Source organism: Enhydra lutris, unplaced genomic scaffold, assembly GCF_002288905.1.
Source record: "Enhydra lutris kenyoni isolate GAN:26980312 unplaced genomic scaffold, ASM228890v2 scaffoldscaffold68, whole genome shotgun sequence".
In the NCBI taxonomy this organism is placed as follows: Eukaryota; Metazoa; Chordata; class Mammalia; order Carnivora; family Mustelidae; genus Enhydra; species Enhydra lutris.
In genome coordinates, this window is record NW_019154152.1 from 13,966,041 (window position 1) to 13,984,654 (window position 18,614).

At 52.6% G+C, this 18,614-nt stretch overlaps 2 protein-coding genes across 2 annotated transcripts in view; both read right to left on the bottom strand.

The window, feature by feature from the left end:
- Positions 1–3,702: 3,702 nt before the first annotated feature.
- Positions 3,703–11,203, bottom strand: LOC111159653 (kelch like family member 35). The gene is made up of 6 exons (XM_022522209.1): positions 10,335–11,203; positions 9,002–9,186; positions 7,246–7,364; positions 6,449–6,637; positions 4,858–5,046; positions 3,703–3,891 (listed from the first exon to the last, which is right to left on the bottom strand). The coding sequence occupies exons 1-6, from the start codon at positions 11,201–11,203 to the stop codon at positions 3,703–3,705; spliced, it is 1,740 nt and encodes a 579-aa protein (XP_022377917.1).
- A 5,354-nt stretch (positions 11,204–16,557) lies between these two features.
- The window catches only part of LOC111159474 (glycerophosphodiester phosphodiesterase domain containing 5), an 82,392-nt gene continuing 80,335 nt past the window's right edge, over positions 16,558–18,614 (bottom strand). The window contains exon 18 of the mRNA XM_022521982.1: positions 16,558–17,484. Within this exon, the coding sequence (XP_022377690.1) occupies positions 17,336–17,484 (149 nt within the window). The 3' untranslated portion in view covers positions 16,558–17,335. The remainder of the gene's footprint in view (positions 17,485–18,614) is intronic.

Sequence of the window (18,614 nt, forward strand, 5' to 3'; positions counted from 1 at the left end):
TTTATCAACTCACATCATTGCAAGAAGGGTAAGTATAGTACAAAAAGGTATTTTGAGGGAGCCCACATTCACATAACTTTTATTATAGTATGTTATAATTTTTATAATTTTAATCTATTATTACTGTGCCTAATTTATAAATTAAACTTTATCCTATGTATGTATGTATATATAGGAAAAACAGTGTGTGTGCAGGGTTTGCTCCCGTCTGTGATTTCAGGCATATGCTGGGGTTCTTGGGATGTATCCCCCACAGATAAGAGAGGACTGCCATATTTTCTACTTCTAAATAACTCATGTGCCACCCTCAACATTGTTTTCTCAGATTAGCTTTCTCAGATCAGCAGAGCCTTGGTGAGGCCTCATGGAGAGAGCAGGCTTTGGAGGTAGCTGGACCCAGGGTGGAATCCTGGCTCTGCCACCACTCAGCAGACCAGTGACGTTAGTAGGCAAATCACTTCGCAGCTCTGAGTCTCTGTTTCCTCATTGGTAAGTGGGGCAATAGTATCTACCTTACCTACCTTCTATAAAATAGAAATCCAGGAAACTGGTATAGCATACTGAGGTGGGGGTGAGGTGGGCTCCTGTTCTGGGCATTGGGGGATAGAAAAATCAAGCTGACACCTTTCCTGCCTCAAGAAGCATTCTATGGGTATGTCAGGGAAGACTAGAGATGTCATATATAAAGGCCTGGCCATATACCTGGTGGGAAAAGGGGCAGATAGATAAGGAAGGGCATAAGGAGAGAATAGTCAGCTCTGGAGTGGAGGGTGTTGGATCTGCCCAGGCAGAGAGAATAGGAAAGGGCATTGGTACTTGGATGGGATAGAATGAATGGTCATTGTTGAGGAAATGGGGTGGTCTATTTGGCATACAGGAAGTGCCCAGCCCAGGTGAGGTGCCCATGTTCTCAAATCTTATCCTGAATTTGCCCCTGCCTTTTCCATTCAGGCTCTTGTTTAGGTGGTCAAACAATACAGCACCTTTTTTGCTTTGTCTTGGGTGTTATCCCTGCGGTGGGGATAGGCAGGCTCTGAGGGTCTGCGCCTCCCCACCACACCCCTCCCCTCCTCTACCCTCCCCTCTGCCATTATCAGCTGTGTCCAGATGGTCACAGGCTCCCTAATCTGAGATAATCAGAGGGTAGCAGCTGAGCTGGGACCCAGGCCTTTGTCCTGGGCTGTGATGGGCCAGCCCCAGCTGGAGAGACCCCACAGATAGGGCCCTGGGGCTTCGGAAGACAGGGAGGGGCATGGGGCTGGCCCTGTGCTGGAGGGGATGCAAGGAGCAGATGATAGCTCTTCAAAAGGCAGTCTGAGTGCACATGATGGCGAGCTGCAGATGGGACCTGGCCAGCTCCTCTGGGCCTCAGAAACACAAGCATAGGACCTGAACCTGCTGGGTCTCTGCCTCACAGAATATGTGACATCTTTTGTCCCCTCTTTCCTCTGAGCTCATCCCTCCTCCTCTAGCAGTTTTATGTTGCTGCCCATAGAGCCTTAGGCCACCCAGGTGCTTATGATGGCATGAGGGGCGCAGCCCTGGTGATGTTGGGTCTCTCACAGGTCCAGGTGCAGAGCTGGGATGGCTGGGTTCTCAGGCCTGGGGCTCTGGTTCCTACTACCCTAGGCCTGCAGTTGCTTCGAGCCTTGGCCTCAGGGCTGCTCAGTGTCCCACAACAGTTTTCTGTTTTCTCTGCTTCTTTGAGGAGGTGGGGAGCCCTACATTGGCCCTGTCTTCTAGCAGTGAGACTGGCTTGTAATCCCTTTTTTTAAAGCTTTGTCCTAGAGTCTGAAACCCAGAGCTGAAGCTTCTCCCTTCCTCATGGTTTTATAATTCCATTGTTTCTGGTTCTTGGACATGTTTGCTCACTTAAAAGCCTAAGCCTCTGTCTTTTCAGTTGTTTGACTTTTAATTTTATCTAACTAAGTTATCACTTAGTATTTGAATTGGAGAGGGTGTAGAGGGTGGTTTAGAAAGAGAAACATCCTGACTAGAAGTGCTTCATGGATTCTGAAGCTTCATGAAATCTTATGAGTTATGGACTCTGCCAGTTACTAAGTATATGATCTTGGGCAAGTCTCCTCATCTTTTAAGGCAGTTAGTTCCTTTTCTGTAAAATACAAATCTTAATAACTAGCTCATTAAAAGTTTTTAAAAAATGCCAGTAACTTAATTTAAGGATAGTGATTACCTCTGGGAGGAATGTGGGAAGGAATGGGTTTGGGAATGGAGGTATCTACAAAGGCATTTGTAACAATCTCTTTTTTTCTTTCTTTCTTTTTTAAAAAGATTTTATTTATTTGACAGAGAGAGAGATCACAAGTGGGCGGAGCAACAGGCAGAGAGAGAGGGGGAAGCAGGCTCCATGCTGAGCAGAGAGCCCAATGCAGGGCTCAATCCCAGGACCCTGAGACCATGACCCAAGCCAAAGGCAGAGGCTTAACCCACTGAGCCACCTAGGCACCTTTTTTTTTTTTTAAACTTTCTTTCAACCAGCCACCCCATCCCTCCCACCTTCCTCCCCTCCAGCAACCTGCAGGTTTGTTTCCTGAGATTAAGAGTCTCTTATGGTTTATCTTCCTCTCTGGTTTCCTTGTTTCATTTCTCCCTCCTTACCCTTATGATCCTCTGTCTTGTTTCTCAAATTCCTCTTATCAATGGGATCATATGATAATTGTCTTTCTCTGACTAACTTATTTTGCTTAGCATAATACCCTCTAGTTCAATCCACATCGTTGCAAATGGCAAGATTTCAACTTTTTTTTAAGATTTTATTTATTTATTTGACAGACAGAGATCACAAGTAAGCAGAGAGGCAGGCAGAGAGAGAGGAAGGGAAGCAGACTCCCTGCTTTGCAGAGAGCCCGATGCAGGGCTTGATCCCAGTACCCTGGGATCATGACCTGAGCCGAAGGCAAAGGCTTTAACCCACTGAGCCACCCAGGCACCCCAAGATTTCAATTTTTGATGGCTGCATAATATTCCATTGTATATATATACCACATCTTCTTTATCCATTTGTCTGTTGATGGACACCTAGGCTCTTTCCATAGTTTGGCTATTGTGGACTGTAACAATCTATTTCTTTTTTTTTTAATACGCATTAATAACCTGTATCATGGTGTTGCTGTGAGAATTTTATTTTTTATTTTTTTTAAATTTTTTTGTCAGAGACAGTGAGCACAGGCAGACAAAGAGGCAGGCAGAGGGAGAAGCAGGCTCCCTGCCGAGCAAGGAGCCCGATGTGGGACTCAATCCCATGACGCCGGGATCATGACCTGAGCCGAAGGCAGCCGCTTAACCAACTGAGCCACTCAGTCGTCCCAACAATCTATTTCTTAAGCTAGATGGTAGAAACACAGATATTTATTTTATTGTAATTCTTAAACTGTACAAAAATATATATTTACTTTTTATGCATGAAATATTTCATAATTTTAAAAACATGTCCACACTGCCATTTTGAAAGTAAATAAGGTAACATATGAAGGTGCTTTGTAAAGAGTCAAAGCAGGGAGCAGATACTGGGCATTACTTTTCCACACAAAGCAGGCTTGAGCTGGAACAGAGACCCAACCTTTGAAGGAGGTTTTATTTCTACAAGAAAGGGGGGCAATAAATTAAGGGTTATTTACATGGAGGTGCCATGAGGGGAGCAGTGGTGAGCCTGCTTCCTGGCTCAGGCTTTTCAAGTCTGAGTCACCTGCCCAGGCTCTGAATGATGGTGATACAGCCATGGGAGCTGGTACAGCGTTGTAGGGATGGCTGGGCTTCTACCTGCCCATTGCTGGGGTCAAAGGTGAAGACCTTGTCGGTGCTCTCCCCGAGATCATCCCGCCCACCAAGGATGTGGACCTTCCCGTCACACACAGTCACACCACAGCTCTCCTGGATAGACAAACAGAAAGATAATCAGCTATGGGGTCCAGTGTGGGGCTCCCTCTATCCCTAACGGGCCAGGCCAGGCAATAAAACCTTGACCCACAGAATACGAGCAGGCAGTCTGCATGGCAGAAAGGCAAGAACTAGGTGGATCTGAGTTCAATCTCTGGCATAACCCTTACTAAATGGCCTTAGACAAGTCACTTAAGCTCTCTGGGCCTCAGTTTCCTCCCCTACAAAGAAGAATAATCGTACCTTCTTCATAAGGTTGCCATGACAGTTAATGGTATTAAGCATGTGAAGCATTTTACATAGTGCCAGGAAGACAGTAAGCACTCCAGGAGCAGTGACAGCCATCACCATCACTGCCACCACTACTGCCCTGAGATCTCAGACTCAGAGAAGCCAGAAATCTCAAGCTCTTAGAATCACTGAAGGTCAGAACTGGCAGGGACCACCAATCCAACCATACCCCTATGTAGTTTCTTTGGAGTTTCGGGGAAGGGTACAAGAGATAGGGGAGGCCAGGAATGCAGGGGCCAGAGCCTCCAGGGCCGGGACCTCCCTGCTCTGATATAACTAGGGCAGGGGAACTTACCAAGTCTCTTCTCTACCTTGATCTCCCTGCAACAGGCTCCCAGCTGGTGGCCTTCAGGACAAGAGACTACAGGGTCATTTAGACCAAGACCCTCATCCAAGGCTAAAGCACTTGGAACTGGGGTTCCATGCTCTACCTTAGCATGGCTTACCTGGCAGCCTTGGGCAAGGCCTCAGTCTCTCCAAGGCTGGTCTCTTCATCTGTGGAACACAAGGCTGATCATCCTAATGAGGACAAAGCTAAGAAACTATGTCTAATTGCCTAGCATGGAGTCAGACAGACTCACAACCTCTGAGTTCCACATTCTTAGACCCAGGACTTTGCTCTCCTGAATGGAACCAATACTAAGGCTGTGCCTGGGAGCCTCTACTTACCACAGGGCTGGGGAGGACAGCTGCCTCCCCCCAGACATCTGTGCCAGGGTCATAGGTGAAGATTTTGCTCATGAGGCCCCCCACCACATAGATGGTGCCCTCAAGGGAGACAGCCTCGAGACACCGCTGTGAGAAAGGTGCTGGAGATCGCAGGCTCCACCGGTCCTCCTTGGGGTCAAAGCACTGCACCTGAGGGGCAGGAGAGGCTGTAGTGAACCCTCACCACCTCCCCGCCAACAACTGCCCTGCTGTGCAATCCTCCCACCTCCCCAGCAGGGGGACTCATTCAGCACCTTTGCTTCTATCTACCAGATCTGAGCTAGCATATGGGGGTGGAGGGGAGGGCAGAGGAGGCCCACCATCTCTGCCCTCAAGTGTGCTCAGTCTGGTTCTACATTCTGGCCCCCGCCCTGGACTCCTTTTGTCCAAAGCCTCTTCATCTTTCGGGGTCCAGAAAAGGTCTGCATCCCAGGAGGTGGGAGTACCATCTGCACTAGTGCTATAGAAGGTCCTCAGAGAGCAGGTCCAGCCTAGAGAGATGCATTTCTTATTGCGTACACTGTCAGCCCTCTTCTCTCCCCCTGTGCTCTGAGCTCATGACAAGATTCCAGCTGGGATGTCTTGCAGCCCCCATTCCTACAGCTGTCCACAGGCTTCCCAGGCCCACCACTGTTCACACCTTCCAGAGTTTCTGAGGGCTTCTACTACCTGCATGTTCACCTTTATTCTGTTTCCTCACTTGTTTACTTGGAGACTCCTGGAATGGCCTATCAGCGCTGCACCAAAGGGCAGTTCCCCCAGCCAGTCCCAGGAAGGGGTGTGTGTGTTGGAGGGACAGAGGGAGGGGTGTGGAATAAGGAGCGATGAGGGATCCTATTTAGGGAAAGATTCAAATCCCAGGACAACAGACTTGTGAGGCCATCGAGGGAGGGAGGAAGCTGCTATGAAGATTAATTTTCATTCACAGAAAGCCTAAATATCCAAGAACAGAAAATTTGGTTTCTAGACTATGGTTCATCCACTCCATAATCTATTACACATTGAAATGACGGCTGTGAAGAGTTTCTCAGCATGTGGAAAATGCTTACTTTTAAATGAGAATAAAAAGCAGAATGCAAAATTTACTAATAGTAAGAACACACAACTAAAAGAAACACAAAAGTAGATTCAGAAGAAGCCTGAAAGGCAGTGCACCAAAATATTAATAGTAGTTATCCTTTGGTGGTGGGATCATGTGTGATTTTTTTTTTTTTCTATTTCTCTGTGCTTTCTAAGTTTTCAATAGTGTGTGGGGTTTTTTGTTTGTTTGTTTGTTTGTTTTGTTTGGAATGAAGGGAAAACATTTTAATTGACCCCACCCTTGCCCTAACTTAATTTTTAAAATCTATGAAACCCATATGGCACCAGCTCAAATATTCGGGTCTGGACCCACTGTGTGACCTTGGGGTCATGTCTCTGAACTCACTTCCTTGCTGAAACCCAGGGGGTCAACTCCTCAGGGCTGTTGGGAGTGAGAAAACAGACAAGGACATGAAAGTGCCAACACTGTGCCCAGCACACAGCAGGCCTCCGGCACCCTGTCCATGCCCACCTTGTTGGTGCTGACACCGTCCTGGCCGGCACCCCCGATCACGTAGATCCTGCCCTCGCAGGACACCACTGCCGCCGAGCTCACCGCCTCGGGGAGCGGCGCCGCGGCCGCCCAGCTGTTGGAGAAGGGGTCGTAGCGTTCTACACTGCGCAGGCGCCGAAGACCATCGAAGCCGCCTACTACGAACAGCTGCAGATGAGGACAAGCAAGGGTGGGATGCTGGAGATGCCTCCTGAAGGATCAGGGCCTTCTCTGTGTCTCAGCCCACTAACTCCTCTATGCACGGAGAAACTATCACCGGACCCACAGGAGGTACATCCCAGCACTGCCAGCGCCTGGGCAGCCTCCCTTAGCGGGCTTCTTCTATTAACTGGGGGTAATGATATCCGCCTCCGGGATGGGTATTAGACCTGTCAAATATCCGACACCAAGCTGATGCTTAATAATAGCTAATAATTTATTGAGAGTGTATCACCTTACTTAAGTGATCCTAAGAAGCATTTTTATTTTCTGAATTCAGGACCTAGCTTACAAAGATAGATTTGTTTTTTTAAGTGGCCGGTCAAAATTCACACCTAGTCTGGCCCCACAGCCCACACTTTGACCCCTGACTACTAGGCTGTGCTGTTAGCGTAGTTAGTATTATTAGTAGCATTATCATGTAACTTCAGGCAAGTATCTTTTCTTTTTGGTGGTTGAAATCCCATCTTTCAGAGAGACTGTCTTATAGGATCTTCCCCCAGGAAGTCCATTGATCTGTGCCTTGAGCCACAGGGCAGCAGCTGCTGTGTCCCTACCTGCCCCTGCATGACTGCCATCTTGTGCCTCCACCTGCCCTTGACCAGCGAGGCCACCTTGATCCAGGTGTGCAGAGGGGTGCTAAACATCCACACATCACGGCTGTTGATGTGGCCTCCTGGGGAAAGAGAAGCAGCTGTTGACTCCAGACCCTCTTGGGGTCAACAGCACCTCTAAAGACCTAGAAACAAGGGCCCCCAGATCCAAAGGAAGAGTTAAGGGTAGACAATGTACTTTGAACAAATGGTGGGAAGGTGTGAATTAGGACAAGGGGTGGGGAGTTTTAAAGGGAAAGGCCTGAGAGATTTAGGGAGAAGGAGATGATCTTTACTGGGTGCCTTATGGTGGTATGCCAGGCTCTGTACTCTGGGAAGCAAAGAGGGGGCCACTTAGAATTCAGCTGGAGAGAAAAGTAAACAGTGTGCCCAAAACAAGCATCAGCAACGGGCTGGGGGCAGAGGGAAAGCAGAGCCACCTGCACTGGGATGAGAAAAGGTAGAGAGTGATTCAGTAACCCTGCCTCATTCCTGCCCTTACCTTCATGATTTCATGTCTGTTCTCACCCTTTCAGGTGTTAAGATTATTGTACCCAGTTTACAGACAGGAAACTCAGATGTGGCTTAGAGACCAGGAAGGCCCTGCTGAAGGCCCCATAGCCTTTCACTCTAGTCCTTCCAATAACCAGAACCAGAACTTCTAGTCTCCCAAGTTGAGCACTGGTATGCCCTGTGGGGTTAGGCCCTGGAATGCAGACTGTGGACTCTTCCCTGTTCCTCCCGGAGTTACTGACCAGTGACTCACCTCTTAGAAGCAGCCTTCCCGGGGACAACCCTGACTGCATCCCTCAGCCTGAGCCCATGACTCCAAGCCCCAGCTCTGTTTTTAGCCTTTGCCTCTGTGTATTCCCACCAGCACCCAGCAGAGGCCCTACATGGTGTTCACCATGTAGGCCATCTGCAGCTTTGGATAAATTGTCCAGTAATAAGTGTGGCCTGGATGGTTCCTGAGTCCTTTCTGGCTCATTCTGCTGCTCCTTATCCTTCCCAAACACTGATAGCTCCCTACAACAAGCGCAGTCTACCTCGGCCTGGAGTCAAAGCCTCCCTGATCCCACTTGACTCCCTTTCCTGCCTCATCTACAATACCTCTCTCCCTTCCTCTCCCAGACGCATTCAACCTGCACTTTGGAGACCTGAGCACCTGGGGTTCCTTTCTTCACATTCCTGTCTTCATGCCTTTGCCTATGCTTTTTCCTCCAGATTTTCAAGGTCCAGGTGAAAAGTCTGATGGTCAAGTGAAGTCTCTATCTACCCATCTCCAGGAGAGCAGGGCCTGTTTTATTCTCTCTCTAGGGCCTGACCCTCAGGGAGGCACAATCCACTGGTACCAAATCGATCCGTGTTCTTCCTAACTTTAACCATTTTTGAGATAATGGGAAAATTCTTAACCTCCCTGTAAAATGGGGTTGTAGCAGAAATTGAGTAACTTATGTAAGCTGTGTAGCATAATGTTCTGTACATAGTTGGCTAGAGAAAGAGAAGTAATTAATAGTAATACGAATTGGAGTGGACATTGCTGAATGGCAGTCGGGGTCCTACCAATGACTGGCCCTGCAGGACTCCACACCAGCTCAGCCAATAGCTGTAGGTTATCAGGGAAAATCCCACCCCCACTTCGCGGTTGGAGAAAAAGGGAGAGGCGTGAAGAGGAAAAGAGCCAATCCTGTGGGGGCTCCCGCTGCGGCCCTGCCCTCACCGGAAACATAGACGTCATTGCGGAGAGCACAGGCAGCGAACTCTGAGCGTGTGTAGCCTGGGAGGCTGGGCAGTGGGGTCCAGCGCCGGCTCTCTGGATGGTAGGCATCGGTGAAGGGCAGCTTCAGGAGCCCCTTGCGGTCGCAACCGCCGATGACCACGATCACTTCAGCTAGGTCCATGAATCTGGCGTGGGGATAAGCCCAATGCCCGTTGACCCACACCCAAGTTTTGGCCCTCTCTCATCTTCTCTTTGACCACACTGTACCATCCTGCTGCTCTTCCATGCCCTTATGCCTTTTTGCACTCCCTGCCCGCCTGTCCCATGCTGGACTCTGCCACCTCCTTCCCTAGTATTGATGGGAAGACAAGTCACCAATCCTTAATCCCAGTCTACCAACATCTAAATTACAGGGAAAGGATCATTACAGAGTCCTTACCTAGAAAAGTCACCTCGTTTAATCCTTATGATAGTTTAATTAGGCAGGGGTTTTCCTCCTTTTGCAGAATGGGAAACTGATGCTCATAGACTTTGGCTTGCCATGAGTCATGGAGCCAATAAGTGAGAAAGCTGGAATTCAAGCCCAGGTTGGCTGCCACTAACCCATTCTCTTTACCCTTTTCTGCCCTTCATCCCCACCTAATTCTGCTGCCTCCCTCCTACTATAACCATTTCCTAAACCCATTCCCTAATCACTAATTCCATTGGACTAGCATACACACCCCTTCAGTAAAACATTCTCCCCTCCCACTAACCAACCCCTCAGGCTTCTGACTCCACCAGAATTTCCAAACCAAGCCACCAGCTTCCTATCTTATTCCTTTGACAAATATTGAGCACCTTCTTTGTAGCACGCCCTGAGCTTAAGTGTTGGAGACACAGTGTGTTAAGACAGAGGCATCCTGTCTTCTATCCCCTGGAGGATGACAGCCTGTCTTGGACTACTTCACCCAAAGTCTGGCCTGGCATTCCAGGGGTGGGAGAGTAAGTCTCTTTCATTTTTTACCAGGCCCTATTTTTAGGATAAAGGGTATTTCCAATTACGGGACACCCAGCACAAGATCTGCACAGGAGCAGCACTCAGAATTATGGATGGATGGGCAAGAGGAAAGATGTATGCAAGGTGTGAGATCCCTGCGTCTCCCCCACTGGGCTGTGAATTCTCCAAGGGCAGAATTCCTAATACCAAGCCCATGAAATTTGTACTGAATGAATGAGCAAAGCCCATTCCAGAGGCACGATAAAGTGATTGAATTAAAGGATGCCACAAGTATGAATGGTTGCAGAATTGGGGATGAGGGCGGGTGGAAGGCGAGGGGGCAAGGAGCCCTACCTCCGCGGCCGGGCCCGCAGCGCGCCGGCCTCGTGGCCCAGGATGAAGCAGGCGCGGGCCTCGAGCAGCAGCGGGCGGCACTCGCGGCTGGCCTGCAGCAGCTCGTCGGCCTCCACCTTCTCCACGAAGTAGGCGGGCGCCAACAGGGGCAGACGCACGTGCTCCAGCAGGCGCCGCAGCTGCCCACGGCGGGCCGGCGCGTCGTGACGCACCCAGCGCATGGCCGCCTCGAACACGGCCTCCTCCCGCGCCACGCCCAGCGCCGGGTCGGCCAGCAGCGCCGCTACTTCGTCGGGCGCCAGCTCCAGGAAGTCGGCGTGGCGAGCCACTTCGACGAAAGCCTGGCGCAGCACGTGGCCACAGCGCTCGGCCAGCGAGGCAAGCGAGAAGGCGGCGGCCACGCGGCGCAGCGCCAGACTGTTGGCGGCGCGCAGACGGCCCTCCAGGAAGCTGGCGCAGGCCTCGCGCAGGCCCGCCACGCCCAGCCGCTCAGCCAGCGCCAGCACGGCCGCCGCCTCATCCTCAGCGCGCAGGCGCACGCCCGCGCCGTACACGTAGTCGAGCACCACTGCCAGCGCAGCCGCCGCGTCCGGCCCCGCCTCCGAGGCCACGGGCGCCAGGGGCACCACGGCCAGACCGCGCTCCGGTTGCCCGGCTGCGAACAGGCTGCGGAAGTAGGCACTGCCCGCGCTGAGCGCCGCGCGGTGGCACGGGAAGTCGCAGCCACCGGCGCGCAGCACCACGTCTGTGAGAGTGCCGCTCCGCCGGTACGCGTTGAGAGTCTGTAGAACGCGCTGTGCGTGGCAGGACCCCGCGCACGGCGCCAGGGAGCCGGGTTCAGACTCCTCCAGCGCTGGGCCCTCCAGCATCCTGCCAGGTAAAGAACACAAACAGCGTCGGAATACTCCTGGTGGGTTGGGAGAGAGGGCAGGAGGCCCTTCATCCGTTGGTTCCGTCGTTTGTTTCCTGGTTTACCCAAGCCGGCATGTGTGAATGTGACGCACGTGCTTTCATTTACGCAGCTGCTCTTCCTTCCATCCCTTCATCTGAGTCCTAATGGCGGCAGTGACCTCGTCCCTGCCTACTAGAGGACTAGGCCCTGCCTTAGCTATATCACCTCCTTCCTCACCCACTTCAGCCATATTACTCTTTCTATTCTTCAGACTCGTTAAATTGTCGTCACTATCAGCAGGAGACAGATGGCAAGCTCTCAAATGGGATAATTTGAGGATAGTCTAATAAGGGAACGATTTACAAACACGTAGATAGTGTTTAGGACCTCCCAGAATGGGTAAAGCAGTGCCCGTGGCCGCCAACAGCAGGGAGACTTTAGCTCTCTAAGGTCCTGAACGGGAGGACTGGGAGCTTACAGGAACCTGCACAAAATACCTGTATAGGAAGGGTCCCCTGACAGGAGCTGCAGAAGGGATTCAGGCTACCCCACAGAGACCTAGTGTGGTGTGGGGAGGAATAACTATGCTCCCTCTTGTCACCCTATTCTGTCTCCTGATCCCCTTAGATGTTCTGCACTGACCAAACCCTGATTTTTAAAAAATTATTTATTTATTTATTTATTTATTTATTAGAGAGTGTGTGCCATGAAGGAGCTGGGGGAGGGACAGAGGGAGAGGGATAAGCAGACTCCCCGCTGAGTGTGGAGCCCGACACTGGGCAGGATCCCAGGATCCCAAGATCATGACCTGAGCTGAAGTCAGACGCTTAACGACCAAGCCACCCAAGTGCACCCAATTATTCTATTTAATATCAGCTTCTCCTACAGCAGGTGCTCAGTTAATATCTGTTTAAGCAGAGTGAGTATCTGACAAGTATTTAGAGCCTTTTCTGTGCCAGGTAATGAGCAGGACAGGCAGAGACCCTGCTCTCCTGGATCTCACAGCTTGGTGGGGGTCTCATGGGGTACTGTGGGAGCCGATAGAAGGGGCACTAGTCCCTGTTGGAGGGGAGTCAGGGAAGGTAGCCCTGAGGAGGAATCTTCAGACTGAGAAGCATAGGGAGAATAAGCCAGGAGAAGGGAAGGGAGTGCAGGGAGGACGTCTCCATTTAGAGAACAATCTTTGCTAAGGCCCAGAGGGAAGGAGGGCGGGAGACTAGAACCCAGTCTGAGAGCGAAGTTAGCCCTCTCTCTAGTGAGTTCTCTCTGTGTTCTCAAGGAAGCACTGGGCCAGGGGGATAGAAGGAGCTGGCTCTAAGGACTAATCCAGGTTCTATACCTGCCTCTGTCACTAACTCACTGGGCAAGTCACTCTCCTTCAGTTTTCCCCTCTGAAATGGGATCGCGATGCCCACCTCACAGCATTGTTGCAACGTTTGCTTATGAAGTGGACTATGAAAAGTGCTAGGTACATAGCACAGACTCAGCTAACACAAGAGGAAGGGAGCACACCAGGTGTGCTGGCTTTTATGTACATAATTTTGTTGGATCCTCACAACCTTTAGATGCCCCCGCCCTTTGTTAATTTTGTCCTAAGGAAAGAAGCACACAGGAAACTGGCCCTTCAGAGGTTGCTCTGAGGATCAAAGGAGGGGTGTTTGTGAAAGCACTCTACAGACTGGGACACGGTACTGGGCTGGTTATGATTTGATCATTATGAATATGCAGTCTCTGCTTGCACACCTCCCGGGACAGGGAGCTCACTTCTTTATGTGGCAACTTACTCTAGGGGAGCATAGCTCGGCCCTCTACCTCTTGCCTCTCCCTCCATCTCCTGATCCCAAGTGCTCTGCCTCCTCTGAGACTGCTTTGCCCTGGAGGTCAGATCTGGCTTTCACTGCTCGTGCCCCGGTTATCCTGGGTGGTGGCTTCCCATGTCAGGATTATAGAAATGAGCTCCCTGGTGGGCAGGGTCCCAGGAAGCTAACTATGCCCAAGTAGAAGGGCTGGGCCCTGAACCCACCTGGCACCAGACTCTGCATGCCTAGGTACTCAGCCATACTTGCTAGGGTGAGGGCATCTCCTAAGCAGCAGCCCAGGACCAGCTGAGGGAGGTGAGAGAGGTCACCTAGAGCATGCTGCCCCCGGTCCATTCTGTGCTGGCTGCTTTCCAAGAAAGCAGCCAGCCCCTGAGCTGAGATCCAGGAGGGCAGGTCTCTTTGGGGGTGAGGAGGGGCCTCTTCCTGCAGCACAAGGGGCTGGCTGTGGGGGGCACAGGGAGTCATCTGGGAAGTGCACCAGTACTTTTTCATTTTTTCTACTGCTATCTGCTGTGCCAGGCACTGTGGCCACACTGGGACCTCGGACAGTTTCCATCCTGGGGATTCCCAGTCTGGGGGCCGGACGACCCAGTTGCAATGTGGACAGTAGGGATTCCCAGGCCAGGCTCCACTGGACATTCTCCCGTCCTAGCTAAGAATCTACGTACCTCCAGCCAAGAGTCCTGATGCAAACTAAGAGGTCCTGCCCCTAGAAGTTGGCATGCCCCCTTGTTACTTGTTCACACCCACACCCAGTCACATGCACACAAACACACACATACTCAGCCTTGTAGACGCCACACAGCCCTGCCGGTTCAGGGGCCAAGTCCCCGGATGTACCTGGCACTTACCTGGCCATGGCCTCACACAGGTGCTCTACAGCTGCTGCTCTTCTCCTGACCACTCCTGTATGTCCCGCTGCTGCACCCTGGCAGTCCGGGCTCTGGTGTCCTTGCCGCTCTGCCTGGACTCCTGCTCCAGCTCAGCCGCAGGAGGACAAAGGGGCTGGACGCCAGGGGGGAGGGGGGAGGAGAGGAGGGGGAGGAGGGGACGCTGGGCTTTTGTTCCATTCTTGGGCCAGCCCCGGGAGGGAGGGAGGGAAGGAAGGAGGCGGAAAGTAAGCATGGCATTGACTGTGCATGCATCTCGGGGATCCTTGTACCTGGTTTGGAGGTGATCTGGCCCTGGCCATGCCCCTGAATAAATGCATGGATGTGAAGGTGTGTGTGGGGCCTGCCCTAAGCAGTCAGGGTGTTTCTGGGGGGTTGTGAGGGTGCCCTGTATGTGAGTGTTCCAGGGCCCCTGTATGTGAGTGTGGGAGCACACAGGGACGTGGTGGGTGTGACTGTGTGGTTGCAGGTGTGACTCACACCATGGCTGGGTAGCTTAGGGCTCTCAGATTCCCTCCTGCCTCTGTGAGACTCTGCCTGTGTTCCTCTTTGACAGCAGACATTGTCTTAGTAGGACTTCATGTGTCTGGTTCTCTGTCCGGTGTGTCCCTCTTTGTGTCTATGTGATCCTGTGTGTGATCACATAGGTCTGTCTGTGCAGGACAGGGGGCTGTGTCTTGTGGCCCGTGCGTGTCCTACGTCTGTGGCATGGTATGAGTTGAGGTGGTTTTCAGCAATGGACCCATGTTGGAGGGGACTCAGTGAGGGGGGCCGTGGTGGTATGGAGCAGGCCTGGTTGGGGTAGATGAGAGGAGGCAGCTCTGGGCCGGCCTGGCCTCCAGGAGCCAGAGGAGGTCACCCCATATGCTGGTCTCCACAAAGGGCCACAGGGCCTGGTGTTTGAGAGGCCGGTAAGATTTGCCTTCATGGAGGAGGACAGCAGTTGGGAGGAGGTTACTCTGATGAGAGCCTAGATAGACCTGGGGCACTTGGGGTCTGGTCCTGGAACTGCTATGCCCCGCCACGGAGCCCTAGGCAGATCACTGCCCATCCCTTGGCCCAGCTCTTCATCTTGGCAGGAGGGAGACGCGCAGTTCCTGCCCTGCCATATCTTATTGGGTTGTTGTGACCCTCAAGGGGAGGTTTGTCAGTGAAAGCTGTGTGCTGTGTGGAGTCCGTGAGGCCTGGGTGCTGCAGGAACGTGGCCTGGCCAGCTTGGATGGGCTGAGTTTGTGGAAGGAGCTGTGGTCGGGTCACTGTGATGCTGGCCAAGTGTGTGTCCTGAGGCCTAGGGGCAGCGTCTGTTTCGTGTACCCCACGCCGGGGAATGGTATATCTGCTTTCTCCCTAAAGAAGGAGTGTGTGTTGCTGGGCGTCAAAGGACAAGAGAGATTTGGGCCCTTTTATATCTGTACCTGGGAAGAAGGGCCCTGGAGCAGGTGGAGGGCAGGCTCTGCCTGGTGGGGGCCGCACCCCTGAGGTCCAAGGCAGGAGGGAAGAAATGGGAAGGGAAGGGGTCCCATCTCTGGTTTTCCTGCAAACAAGGCAGGCAGTCCGTCCTCCGTAGACAAGTGGAGAATGTGGGGGATGGCATCAGGAAGGTGGGGTTCTCAGTAACTTTTCAGGTCAAGCGATATTGATCCCTGAAGGATCAGGGATGTCTCAGATAGCCCAAGTGTGGCCATGAGCCTGGGATAGCCTGGCCAGGAGCACTGATGGGACAGGGAAAGGCTGGAATGAAAGGTCAAATCCACTTTCCTGGGTGGGTCTGCCAGAGGCTGGAGCAGTTACTGAGGCATTGTGGGTGGAGCAGTGTGCCCCATCCCTGATCCAGCCATTCAGGATTCCCCTTACACTTCATGCCCAGGGAGAAGGGGGAGTTGACCTCTGTCCCAGGAAGGGATGCACTTGGCAGATGTTCAGTAGGAGGAAAGGAGGGTGAATCCCCTCACAGTTCCTAGAGGGCAGTCCTAGAGGTTAATGCGGGGTCCCAGTCTGAATTCCACATTTGGGAGGGGTTTCTTTTCCTTTCTTCCAAGAAGGTGCCAGAATTGCTCAGACCGCAAGAATTCTATCCAGAAGACCCGTATTTGGAGAAGAGATAAATCTCTTGGAAGCACCTCAGAAAGCCTCCATGTGGCTGTGAGGGGACCTGCTAGTTCCGCCACCCAGCCCTATATCAGACCCAGGAAACCTCCCCATCTGCCTTGCCATTCTGGCTGGTTACAGAGGCCATGCATCCACTCTGGGGCCAGAGCTCAGGCGGGCTTCTGGCTTTGCCCATACTAAGCTGTGTGACTTTGGATGGTCACTTTACCACTCCAGGACCGTCTCCCCCCACCACAATATGGGGATTCTAGAACCCAACCCCAAGGCTGTTCATGAAGTCACGGTGTCCTGGTGATGCTGGGTAGGGGTCCAAACACCCTGCGCTCTTCCATTCATTTCTGAGAATGCTTCCTCCTCAAATCATTGGCCTCAAACTGAATCCCAAACCCAGCAAACCCTATCCCTTCCCTCCCACAGACCATTCAGAGACGACACATGTCAAGATGGCAGCTTTAATCATATTGGCCAAGGCCCTCAGGCTTGCTCCGCGATAGACCTCCTTGGGCACATGCCCACCGTTGGCCATGCCTAGAACACTCTTCCCACGTGACCACTGCCCTGTGGCCACTGATGCGGAAACCTGAGGTTGTGTCAGTCTGTGGATCTCTTGGGTCTCTGTGCCTCTCTGCCCTAGAGACCTGCTGGAAACTTAGGTCAGGGTTTGTAAAAGTAGCCTTAAGCCTACTCTTCTGGCCATCTCTAGCTGCTCCTGGGGACTTGGCTTGGTCCTTCTCCCAGGGCAGGGCCAGTGGTGGTATGAGTCCGGTTGGGGAGGAGTTTCTCCACCACTGCAGCAGGCTTTCCTCCTGGGCTGAAAATCCTTGTGCTTTTGAGACTGACATGAAGAACAGAGCTGCTGGGGGCAGAGGCCTAGCCCAGGCCCTCAAGGCAGGAGACATGCAGAAGTCAGTTGCCTCTGAGCATAGACATGTGGACATCCACATTCTCAGCTGCCACAGGGGCTAGGGCATAGCCCAGTGACTCAGCAACCTTCCAGATCAGGATATAAGGGAAGGCCTCCAGGGGAGGGCCAGGCCCCAGGCCCCAAACTTTCCAGAAGGAGCCCCAGGCCTGCAGGGGCATCTGCGAGGTTGGAGTCCTGACCCAGGTGGGCCTCAGGAGAGAAGGGAGCCTCCTCCAGGGGAGGCCATGGCTGACAGAGGGCTGGAGCCAATGAGGAGGCAGTGGAGCCAGCTCCCAGGGCACTCCCCATGCAGACATGCTTCTGCCAGCTCTTATGGGTTCCCTGATCTCCACGTTAGGTTCAGGCTGGGACAGACAGGGTTTCAGCTAACGCCCACTCCGGTCCATGAGAGTCTTGGTGTGGCTGCCACTCCTTCGGTGATCCGCAGGGGTGGAAGCACTGGTGGTGTATGTGTCGTAACTGTGGTCTGAGCATCCAGAGAGCTCATCGGAGACCTCCATGCCGTCGCTGATCTCTGTGGGGCCAGAGGGAGGCAGAACGGGAGTGGGGAGAGTGGGGTCAATGAGGATGGCTGGCAGATGCAGTGGGACGAGTACCCCGCAGCAAGCCCTTGTCAGGCACTTGGAGGCTGATGAGATCACTGGGCTTGGGTCTGCTGCTGAGTTGGCTTTCAAGGCCCTCCTTGGACTCTGCAGACACTCAGTCTCCTCTCCTCTGCTGTTCCGCCTTCCAGCCCCAGAAAACCATCTGTCCCCTCCTGACCTTTGTGCCCATGAGTTTATTCTACTCAGGGCCTTTGTACACATTGGCCCCTCTCCTGAGAGTGACCTCCCTGTCAGTACCTCCTTTTCTTAAAATCTGGTTCAGTTGTTCTCATCTCTGTTACTACCACCTCCTAAAAGCCTTCCCTGAGCCCCCTCAAGCTGGAATGGAGCCTCCTCACGGTCCCCCCAGCTCCTGTTTCCCCCGCCCCATCACCTCCTCTGTTGTCCCTACCTGTGACCCCACTAGCCGGAGTACATGCAGTACAGGGGGAAGGTCTGGGCATCTGTGTCTTGCTGTCTGGTACAGCACTGGGCATAGAACAGAGGCTCAGAAAAGGTCTGCTGAGTAGAGCTGAGCCCACCCTGAGGGGAGGGGAGGCTGAGGGTCTCTGTAAAGGACTTTTCAGCCTGGAGTGGGCAGGGTGGGGGAGGACTGTGGCTGGCCTGAGTCTGCCCTCAGAAGGTGCTCAATGAATGGCCTTTGGCACTGAAGGATGGGGGGCCTGGAGGTGCAGAACCTGCCCGGTCTAGGGGCTGGCCTGTTTTTTCTGTTCGTTCTCCCTGCCCCTTCTGAATTCTCTGGGCCAGGCTGTAGGAGCCTGGGCACCCCAGTGGGTGCCTTTGGCCCCTCATCCCAGGAGCTCTCCAGTGTGGCTGGAGGGCTGCGGGCCACGAGGGGAGGCATTCCAACCCAGCCTTAGTGCTCAGGGAAGCTCCTTTTGAGCCAAGGCAGGAGAATACAAGTGCCCCATAGGCAAGAATCTGGGACTCCTAGGCACCTAACACAGTGACGAGTTCATCTGTTGAAGGAATGAATAAATAAAGGGGTGAATGAATGAGTGGATGTTCACACAGTCCCGGGAACCAGCCCCCAAATCAG

Excerpts from the sequence above, each read along its gene's own strand:
- LOC111159653 (XM_022522209.1), bottom strand. The coding sequence starts at position 11,203 with ATGCTGGAGGGCCCAGCGCTGGAGGAGTCTGAACCCGGCTCCCTGGCG. Across the intron at positions 9,187-10,334 it reads CTGCGGGCCCGGCCGCGGAG|ATTCATGGACCTAGCTGAAG; the intron begins GTAGGGCTCCTT and ends TCCCCACGCCAG. Across the intron at positions 5,047-6,448 it reads ACGGTGTCAGCACCAACAAG|GTGCAGTGCTTTGACCCCAA; the intron begins GTGGGCATGGAC and ends CCTGCCCCTCAG.